The sequence below is a fragment of the Corylus avellana genome, chromosome ca3, assembly GCF_901000735.1.
Source record: "Corylus avellana chromosome ca3, CavTom2PMs-1.0".
NCBI lineage: Eukaryota > Viridiplantae > Streptophyta > Magnoliopsida > Fagales > Betulaceae > Corylus > Corylus avellana.
Genome location: NC_081543.1, coordinates 37,579,956 through 37,590,883, shown reverse-complemented (window position 1 = coordinate 37,590,883; position 10,928 = coordinate 37,579,956). Strand labels below are relative to the sequence as shown.

General features: G+C 36.3%; 2 protein-coding genes across 3 annotated transcripts; one reads left to right on the top strand and one right to left on the bottom strand.

Annotated features, from left to right (window-relative positions):
- Positions 1 to 1,905: 1,905 nt before the first annotated feature.
- LOC132174709 (adenylyltransferase and sulfurtransferase MOCS3) lies at positions 1,906 to 5,464 on the top strand. Its single transcript, XM_059586353.1, has 7 exons — positions 1,906 to 2,597; positions 2,703 to 2,781; positions 2,864 to 2,902; positions 3,024 to 3,132; positions 3,595 to 3,713; positions 4,647 to 4,763; positions 4,950 to 5,464. The coding sequence occupies exons 1-7, from the start codon at positions 2,038 to 2,040 to the stop codon at positions 5,340 to 5,342; spliced, it is 1,416 nt and encodes a 471-aa protein (XP_059442336.1). The 5' UTR covers positions 1,906 to 2,037; the 3' UTR covers positions 5,343 to 5,464.
- A 575-nt stretch (positions 5,465 to 6,039) lies between these two features.
- Positions 6,040 to 10,340, bottom strand: LOC132175052 (aspartate carbamoyltransferase 1, chloroplastic). 2 transcript variants are annotated; one of them, XM_059586859.1, is made up of 6 exons: positions 10,185 to 10,340; positions 8,242 to 8,840; positions 8,018 to 8,157; positions 6,972 to 7,145; positions 6,552 to 6,788; positions 6,040 to 6,467 (listed from the first exon to the last, which is right to left on the bottom strand). In XM_059586859.1, exons 2-6 carry the CDS (start codon positions 8,783 to 8,785, stop codon positions 6,360 to 6,362), a joined length of 1,203 nt encoding a protein of 400 aa, XP_059442842.1. In that variant the 5' UTR covers positions 8,786 to 8,840; positions 10,185 to 10,340; the 3' UTR covers positions 6,040 to 6,359. The 2 variants fall into 2 exon arrangements, with proteins under 2 accessions (XP_059442842.1, XP_059442843.1); XM_059586860.1 differs by having other exon boundaries at positions 8,242 to 8,830.
- Positions 10,341 to 10,928: the final 588 nt, after the last annotated feature.

The following is a 10,928-nucleotide window of genomic DNA, read 5'->3' as shown; positions in this document are numbered from 1 at the left end:
ACTCGGAGAATTGCAGAGAGTTGCCTATAATAACATTGATGGCAGAGTGATGGCAGAGTGATGATGGAGTTGTACACGTGTCTTATGACTAGGATTTCACTTGGATCGTACGTGGCTCTGCATAGATTTGCCATTTAATTATAGGCATGCAAGGGTTCTAGGTTATCCTTTTAGTGAGCACTAATTCGGAGCACGCGGCGTGCGTGGCACTCTAGTGCAAAATTTTTTTTTTTTTTTTCTTTTAAAAAATTTTTTTGCACGCAGCGTGCCACTGTTTTGTTTTACCCTTAGTGGTTACAATATAGGCATGCAATATTATAGGGTAAAACAAAACAGCACGCGGTGTGCCATTTTTTTTTAAAAAAAAAAAAAAAAATTTGCTCGCATGAGTCAATATTATATATCTACCTTTTTCTTTTTCCTTTTTTAATTTTTTTTGAGAGTCTCTTGAAAATTTTGAAGAGCTACAAGAGTGTAACAGTGTACCAATAAAATTACAGGACCAGTTGATACCTGTAAAAATTATTGCAGCATGAGTCAAAGTTGTGTCCTTCGGAAAAAGAAGGAGACCATTTCAAGTATACTGGGGGCCAGAATAAAAAAATTAAAACAATACCTAAGTCCAAAGACTAGGCATAGGAAAATGAGATTAAATTTTGAGAAAATGGTATATACCACATATTTTATTATGTTGATGTGCCATGGTATAGTAGTTCTTGAATTATTATTATTATCATTATTATTTTTTAACAAGAGTTTATCGAAAAGCTACTACACTCTACAACATTAATTTGAGCCTGTTTAGAACTCTTAAGGGTCTATTTAGGATTGCGTTTGAGGGGTGTAAAAGTGATTTTTAACACTAAAAAAGTCTGTTTAAAGAAAAAAAATACTCGTTTGGTAAAAAAATTAAAAGTGCTTTTAAGAATTCAAAAAGCCTAAAAATGACAAAAAAAAAAATACTATTGGCAAAAACTTAAAAATGAAACTTTTGCTCAAAAGCTCTTTTTGACTTAAAAGCTCTTTTTAACTTAAAAGCTTTAAAATAAAGCTTTTGCCAAAAGTGCGTTTGGACAATTTTTAGGTTTTTTTGGCCCTTAAAAGTGCTTTTAATTTTTTTACCAAACAAAATTTTTTTTTCTTTAAACAAGCTTTTTGAGTGTTAAAAGCACTTTTAAACTTCTCAAACACAATTCCAAATAGACCATAAGTAAAATATTAACATAATATATAATATTACTCTTAAATTTTAAGCAAGCGACCATCTTATAAATTTTCAATAGCTAGATTCTCTATATTGACTCTTAAATTCATTGTCCTGAGATTGATGTCTCATGCTCAAGTAAATATAAATTTTCTTCAAATTGGGCGGATGAATTAATATTAATCTAATTTATAAAACTACCATGTATTCTTTATTATGTAAAAAAATATATAATATTTTTTAATTAGCATGTGAGACACATAGTTTTTTAATATAATTATTGGAAAAAAAGAAGAAGAAAGTATTTCTTAATTCTTAAATACGCAAAAGAACACACAATAATTTGGAGGAAATTTCTTTCTTGTTAATCCTTTAACTCCTCCTCCGTTAACCTCTAAAATTCCTTTCGCACACTCGGTTATTTCCTTCACAATCATCGTCACTATTCCCTTCCGACCACATCTTTCTTTTCTCCCACCACCTCTAAAGCTTGATGACACCAATCGAAGCTTTTTTGGTGCTCTTTGGTCCCGTTCTTTACTTGCGTATTTTTCAAGCTTTTGTTTCTTTAACTCAAATGGCATGGGTGGAAGGAATTTTCAATTCAATTTTATGAATTTGCTATGTACGTACATGTAGTTTAGCACTTGAAAACTACATACACATAGCAAATTTACTGGTTGAGAGAATTTTTGGAGAGGAACTGTTGATGGTCCAACTCTGACGTGGCGCTCAGTCTGAGTCTCTTTAATTATTAGGGTTTTTCTGATTCTTCCCATTAGCTCTTGCTTCAACTTCCACTCACAGCTGAGCTACCCATCGGATCCAACCCAATGGAATCTAACGGCCGAGACGCCTTTCGGATCCTCCACGAGCTCGACTCTCTCAGAGCCGCAAAAGCCGACATAGACAGCCGAATTTCAGCTCTCGAAGCCGAGCTCCACCACGCAACCCTCCAAAACGGCGTCGTCCCTAACGGCTCTTCCCCTGTGATCTCTACCGCCATCGATTCCCTCCTCAGCGACCATCACGATCACAATCTCACCCCGGAAATGATCCACCGGTACAGCCGGCACCTCTTGCTCCCATCTTTCGGGGTCCAAGCACAGTCGAACCTCCTAAACTCCTCGGTTCTGGTCGTCGGAGCTGGAGGCCTGGGCTCTCCGGCTCTGCTGTACCTCGCTGCCTGCGGCGTTGGCCGCTTGGGCATCGTGGACCACGACGTCGTTGAGCTGAACAACATGCACCGCCAGATTATCCACACCGAAGCCTTCATCGGCCGGCCCAAAGTCAAATCCGCCGCCGCCGCTTGTCGCTCCGTCAACTCCACCGTTCAAATTGTGGAGCATCAAGAAGCTTTACGCACTTCCAATGCCTTGGAAATTTTCAGCAAGTATCCTTCATCGTAATCGCAAATCATATACACAATGTTTCTTTTTCTCTTGTTCAATTACTGTTTGAAATGTTATGGTTTCCGTGACTGGCAATTTTTGCAAAGATACGATGTAATAGTGGACGCCACCGACAATGCTCCTAGCCGTTACATGATCAGTGATTGCTGTGTGGTGTTAGGGAAGGTAAATCAATTATGCTCGACTTCTCTATTAACTGATAGGCTTGTTCTTTGTGTATTAATTGCTTCGTTATTTATGCTTGCAGCCTCTTGTATCTGGTGCTGCTCTGGGATTAGAAGGGCAGGTATACTGTGCAGCAAAAAAAAAAAAAATCTCTCTAAAATAAGTCATAGAGTTCTATACTAGGTTGTGTTGTAGATTTAAATTCTGGGCATGAATCATAACCGTTAAACTTCATTGTATAGCTCACAGTTTACAATTACAATGGTGGTCCATGCTATCGATGCCTATTTCCAACTCCACCTCCTACAACAGCATGTCAAAGATGTGCTGACAGTGGTGTCCTAGGAGTAGGTAAGTCAATGGTTTGTTGTATTCGACCAAGCAACTTTCATAATACTAGTCTGCAATGTATTTACAATATAATCAAAATTTGTGTTTGTAGTGGAACTATATTTTTTATGTGCCCTGTCCTGAATGCAGAAAGAGTTGCAGTGTAAACTTTTCTTTGATGCACATAAGAATTGAAATTAGATTTAGCAGGTTGATTCCTTCACATAGGGCATTGCTGTAACCAGGATAGTAGTGGGGAAAGAATTGAAAAATACAGGAACAGGAAAAAGGCATATAAAGAATTGAACTTTGGAATGTGCAGTAATGCGCGAATTTTTTAACATAAGAGAAACTATTGTAGCATTAAGAGTCTCAATGCTCTTCATTTGATGCTTAATTCTAGTCCAGTCTTTTTGTTTATTATTTTTTATTTCTGGGTATTTGAACTGCTCCCTGTTGCTTAAATTCATTTCTTATTTTCAGTTCCTGGTATCATTGGCTGTCTCCAAGCTCTTGAGGCTATTAAAATAGCAAGTGTGGTTGGTGAACCACTCTCAGGACGGATGCTTCTATTTGACGCATTAGCAGCACGAATACGTATTGTATGTTTCATGCTCTGCACCTTTAAAAGTTCCTTCCAGTATTGAAATTCATTTGGGCGGGGGTCAGGTAGAAGTCTAAATCTTGTGTTACAGGATGCAGTGTTCTTAATTAAGACAATCTTTTGAAGATCATAGAAGATAGACTAAAGTTCTAGCATTTGTTAATATGGGGATAGCTGAGACTGAATCTTATATTAACATAGATGGAAAAAGTATTCACCTGAAAGTGATTTTAATAGATGGAAAGCAATATAAAATTGTAGACCTAACTAAACATGTATTAAACACTTGAATCAAAGGTTAGGGCTTGTTTATTGACTTCATTCAACAGAAGGCAAAATCAAGTTGGAGGTAGTTCTGTTTGCGCGGATTCCTGCTCCACTACCTCTATTTCCAGGCCCCACTGCCCCATAATATTACTATCTCGTTACTGTAAAGTTTACCATAATTTCTATCTTTCGCAGTTAGACCACCTTTTGCATGGATGACATTGACTTGTTAAGAAAGTGCACATTTACAATTTTTTTCTTTTTCCCTTTCTGTTTTGGGGTTGTGCAATGCATCTTGATATGATGTTCTGTTATTTTCTCAACTGTTTATGTTAGAGTTTAGCAGTGGCAGGCATTTGCAACCTGGCACACTAGAGCGTTTTCTGGATATCATAATCGGATGTTGCTCAACAAGAGTTATGATATTATGAAGGCATTTCTTTAGAATCGCTAAAGCGAGAGTTACTTTTATACGATGGCAGTTGATCTAGGTTTCCCCTTTTAAGTGGGTTCATTTTGTACTTATCATGAAGTAATCCCTAATAGTTAATTAACTTAGTTTGTGGTTCTTTGTGTGCATGTTAATTGATATTGGACAGATTGTGTTTATGCTTTAAGCTCTGATGCTTTATATATTTGTATTCATAGCTGACTTAAATTGCAGGTAAAGATTAGGGGAAGATCATCAGAGTGTGAAGTTTGTGGAGAAAAATCGACATTCACCCAGCAGCAATTTCGAGAGTTTGATTATGAGAAGTTTACTCAGTCTCCACTGTCTCCGGTAGTTACATTTTGTCTCTTGTCTTCCATTTTCAACTGCAAATTTGAACTTTATGGAGCTTTACTGAACCAAAGTTTATCATTGCCCAAAATGTGGATACCCTGCTAACTGTGTTTGCAGTTAAATTCAGCTCTCTCTCTCTCTCTCTCATTTGACAAAAGAAGTGATATTTGAAACTTGATGCAGTCACCTTTGAAGTTAAACCTGCTCCAGGCAGATTCCAGAATAAGCAGTAAAGCCTACCATGATAGGGTTGCTAATGGGGAGGCACATGTATTGGTGGATGTCCGGCCAGCACACCACTTTAAGATTGTTTCTCTTCCCAAGTCCTTGAACATCCCTCTCCCAAGTTTGGAGGCTCGGTTGCCTGAAATTTCTTCAGCTTTAAAGGAAGAGGAAGAGCGGAAGGGTGCGGGTTCTGATTTAAGTGCTCAATTATATGTAATTTGTAGAAGGGGTAATGATTCTCAGAGGGCTGTTCAGTCTCTGCACAAGATGGGTTTCACTTCAGCCAGGGATATTGTTGGGGGTTTGGAGTCCTGGGCCCAGGATGTCGATCCCAACTTCCCCACCTATTAGCATTCGTGTTTATTGTGGGACGTTTGAGCTTCATTGCTGTAAACTTTTCTTCAGGTTTTAGTTTCTGCATACATCTTTTTGTTTTTGGGCCAAGGTTTCTATATATTTATTGGTTACTTTCAGTTTCACATAAACAAACAAAAAGGTTCCTAGACTAAGCCACTCAATCGTAAGACTACCCCCAAAGGTTTCTATTTATTTACTTTGTCAAAACACCTGGAAGTCTCCCTTCAATGTGGCTATTTCCAGTGCAGCCGATTTCCTTTTAAACTGTTTGAGACGTTAGGTACATAAAATTAAAATGAGACAATGGCAACGAAACTAGTCATTTGGAATTTCCATCTTTTTTCTTTCTCTTCTCGAGAGGAGCGTTGGAAATTTTATACCCAGCTTGCAAACTCAATAAGAATTCAGTGACTTAGGGTTGAAAGATTTAACTCATTTAATGATTGACGTATAGAGTTTCATACCAATGTTTTGATACCCCAAAATCCAACACAACAATTAAAACTGACAATCTTTTTACAACAAAAAATTAATATGAAATTAGCGAATTAAAATTAAAAAGTTTTGACCTATTAAATTAAATGAGTTAGGTTAGAATTAATTTATTCATGTTTTGACATAATTCAACTATGAATAATCATCTCAATTAATAGCCACCCCTATTCTGGAGATAAGCATATGAAAATAAAAATAAAAATAAAAATGTCCCTGCATCGTTCATCCAGATCGTCTGAGAAACATCCCAAAAGCATTAACCTATAGCTTAGCAGCAATGTACTGGTGAGTGAAGCTATGTGACTGGGACAACATATGGATTATGGATGCCTATGTTGTCGACGCACATATGGATGTCTATGGAAGTAATATCCTCAAAACCTAATAATATTAAAACCTTAATACATTCAGATCTCGAACATCATTCAAACTCGCAGTTTCAATTATCATAACTTGTTAAGCAAAACAAGCTTTTATATCAAAATTTGAGTATGAAGATGAAGGCATATTTAGTCTTCACCACCCAACAAGTAAGAGTTTCAAAAGAGCCATCCGAATATAGAGACCATTCTTTGCTTGTCTAAAATAAGCAGCCCTTGGATCCCTATCAACATCCACAGTAATCTGCACAAGTTCATGGAAACAAATACATAAAGCAGTAAATCCACCAGAACTTAAATGTTCAAAGCTGATAAAGAACATGCTTACCTCATCAAGCCTGGGGAGAGGGTGCATGACCACAGCATGCTTCTGCATAACATCCAAGACATCCTGATCCACAATGTACTTGCCTCGCGCTGCTTCATAAATGTCAATTCTCTCTCCAAACCTTTCTTTCTGAATACGAGTTTGATACACTACATCACAGTTAGAAGCCACTTCCTTTAAATCAGCACTTTCTTCCCATTCCACTCCCTTAGATGTCAAATAGTCTTTTATATCATCCTGTAAAATGAAACGTAAATATTGAGAGACCAAAGCCCCAAATTTTCTCTAATTTTGCCTAAATCAACAAAACTTGAAACTGTAGAGAGACTTTTTTTTCACTAATTAACATTCATTTAAGTTCATATTATGAACACAGAAGACCAATAGGTGAATTCAAGTTACAATTGGTTCGATACTTACCTTCATTTTTACCATATCGGGAGAGACAAAGTAAATCTTCACATCTTGGTACTTGGTTAGCAAGTAAGCAAGCGAGCGGACAGTCCTTCCATTGGCAAGATCACCCACAAGCCCAACTTTGATGCCATCTAGTTTTCCTACCTCTCTTTCAATCGTATAGACATCCAAGAGAGCCTGAATAGTATACAAAAGCAGGAACAGATCTTTGAACTAAACTTTTTGTCAAACTTACTACCAGCAATTAAAATTTGAGAAAATCATCAATAATTATCAAACGCAGATTCAGAACACCAGCCCCCTTCCAGATTAGCATGGAGAAAATAACCAATCAAGATTCACAACATGACAGAACAACATGGATACTAAAATGGTGTATGAAGATGCTTGTAGATGAACACCCCAACCCATGTTTTGCAGCAGGCCTTGAATATAAGATGTGATCAGATGCTGCTTAAGATCCACATCATAGATTGAGAGAGGACAAAATAAATAATACACTAACAAGCAGTTCATAAGATAAATTAGCTTGTTTTCATATCAGACAACCAAGCTGTTCATCCTTAAGTGAAGAACTTGAGTTTTCAACTGTCCATATGGTATGAATCTTGTACAACTCAGTTGAAACAGATAGATGTGCATTGATCTGGTCAACCATTTCCATGTTTCTTTTCATGCTTGTATCTGCATTGGAATGGCTCCTTATGTATGACTCACAGATATTGCAAATATGAAAGTTTGCTTTTATAATTAATCACTTTGTGAATTATGACACTTCTTCATAGTGATATCCTGTGTTGTATAACTAGTTTCTGGACAAAAACAAATTAATACGCCCCTCTATTGCAGGAGATACTAAGTAGCATACTGGACAGTGCTCATTGAACAGACAAACTCTCAATGAAGGCTACATTTTTTTTCCAGCTCCATCCTTACGCCCTAGACATTTATTTTCTCCAAACATGATCCAGCTATAGGCTTGTCCTAAGGGATTGTTACAGACTGTCAAACAAAAAGTTCAATATCTTAATTAACAGCTTTGTGCATACCTGTGAAGGATGCTGCCCAGGACCATCCCCAGCATTAATAACAGGAATGCTAGCCGTGGCTGCCGCTCTTCTGGCAGCACCACTTTCAAAGTGCCGCATAACAATTATATCCGAGTAACCCTCAACAGTTCTTATAGTATCTGCAAATCAAGCTCCTGAATCACTATCAAATTGCAGTAACCTACTACTAAGAACCTGATTAAGCAGACAAAAAATTCTTTTACCTTCAAGTGTTTCTCCTTTAGCTGCGGATGAAAACTCCCGTGCGTTTTCTGTTGTCAAAACTTCCCCACCTAACCTTTTCATGGCGGACTCAAATGAAAGCCTAGTTCTAGTGGAAGGCTCATAAAACAGAGTAGCCATAAGATAACCCTTAAGAATTTGGCTCCCAGTAGAATTCTTTTCAATCTTCTCCATCTCATGCGCAACTTCAAATATAGCACTGAGAGTATCCCTATCAAATTGCTGAGCCTCAATTATATCATCAAGTTGAAACTTTTTCCCTACTGAAAATGAAGGTGCCTTTTCAACTTCAAATGCACGGCACTGGATTCTGTCCTTTGATGAGAATCCGTCAGTTTCCCATATTGATAATTTCCTGCTGGGTAATAGCCCCAAATGTGTCAGGTGCATTGACTTAGTGTGTCTTGATTGTTGGAAGGAAAGATTTGAAGGACTGCACTTAAACTCTGTGCAGCATTTTAATGTTTTGGGAGTAACCATACTCCCCTGTAACGAAGATGTAAAAAGTGAAGATGAAACAGCCATTGCACTTTACAGAATTGGTATGATGGGATCAAGTTGTGCCAAGAGCTTTGGAATCCTTGAAGATGCAAACAACAATATAATAAATTAGAAAAGAAAAAAAAATTAAAAAAGGCATAACATTGATTAAATAGATACGCTGATTAGATGGTACATTGCTAATCAGGTATTAGCAATGACAACACATTCATTAAATAAGTACATAATCAATACCCTGTCTTTCACATATAATCCTAATATTGAATAAGAAAAAGCAGAATCCAACTTATAGAAATTGACTTTTGTCCAGTAGACACTTTACATCGGCTAGTTGGTATGAAAACATAGGGAAAGCAATGAGACCAAAATTAAGCATCTTAAAATTTTCAATGCCAACGACACAATGGGGGAAAACCATGAAAAGAAGCCTTACACCACAAAGATAAGGCTCAGAATTTTGTTTCCTGCTCTTTCCTCATTTCTTGGCACCCAAATGGAGAGATCAACTTTAAGTCAGCATTTAAAACTGGGAAAAGATCCCAAACGAAATAGAAATTTTTTTTTTTTTTTAACAAAACGATGCAGCCGTAATTAGCATGAAATCATCTGCCAGAACAAAGCACATAGAAATCATAAAGGATATCCAACAGATTCTTAAGCTCAGCATCACTTGTCTATGATTACATCTAGGTCACATCAGAACCAATCAACTTTCGTAAGATTGAACAAGAAAAGTGAAACAATGGCAAAAACTGTTTGTTCTGACTAGTTTAAAGTCTTAGTAATAACACTAAAGTTCAAAGTTCATATCACTTTCCTCTGAAACAGAGAACCCAAATAAAGGCATAAGCAAAAAGCCGCCCAAAAAAAAAAAAAAAGACAAAAAAGCAAAGAGAAACACACATCTTTTACAAGAAACTTCACCACCTATGCAGTATACTACAGCACATTGACAACTTACCTTGAGCATTCAATCAAAAGAAGAACTGGGTGAGAACAATGATACTAAATATAAAAAATCTTTTACAAGGAAAAACAGCTGGCCTACACAATTCAAGTCACAACGTCAACATTTACAACTACAACTTCTAAAAACTTAATTTCATATTGGTTGGTGAAAAAAAAAAATCTCTTTCTCAATAAATACAGGAAAAAAAATTCAATCTAATGCTCCGGATTCTTTTTCTTATTATTATTTTTCTCGAGCAACTGAGAGTATCTTTATCTCGGCCCCGAAAGGTGAAAAACATAATTTTCTATGATTTTCTCAGCCACCAAACGGGGTGTTAGGAAATAGAAAATGAAAATTAATACAATATTTTATTACGGATAATAAAAAAATGAATTAATAAACTAAGAAAACGAAACCCGACAGAACAGTCAAATATAAGTCAAGAGTGAATTAAGTTTGAATTGCACGTACAGGAAAAGGAGGCAAGACGACGACGACGACGACGGTGAGACCTGGGAAGACTTGTTTGCCGAGAAAATATAGAGCTCCGAGAAAAGATAGGGTTTTGAGTGAAATGCTAATGCAATAAATAAAATTAGAAAGAAAAAGATAAAAAAAAAAAAAAAAAATTTCGAAAGCAAAAAGGGAAGGAATAAATCTTCCAGCAGATTATGAAACTTTTTTGGCGGAAAAAAGTGAAACATTTAAAAAATACAAAAAAAATACAAAAAAGATTCTGGTAATAAGTCTCTAATTTTGTATGAGTTCGATTATTGTGAACTTGTACAATGCGGTGTTAATCACGTAGCACTACATACATCGAGCCATATGATAATGCCACGTATGTCAAAATGCATATCCTCTGCGTCTTCTACGGCTTGAATGTGTGGGGTTCATGTTATCTCATATGTACTCGATGCCTATTTGCTTTACCCTTTTTACTGGTTTTTTAGAAAAATGGTAATTTTAAAAAAGTCGTAATTTTTAAAATTTAGTAAAATTGCGGTTTGATCTTTTAAATTATACATTATTAAAAAGCACGATTTTGCTTCCGATTTAAAAGAGTGGGTTTTTTAAAACCGAACACTTTATATCATTTTGTTTAAAAATATGCTTTTAACGAACGAATTCGTCGAGGATTATCGTGAGTGTTAGGCTATAAAAACGTTGATTTTTTTTAAAAAAAAATTATTAGGATCTTTGAGATTTGGTAAC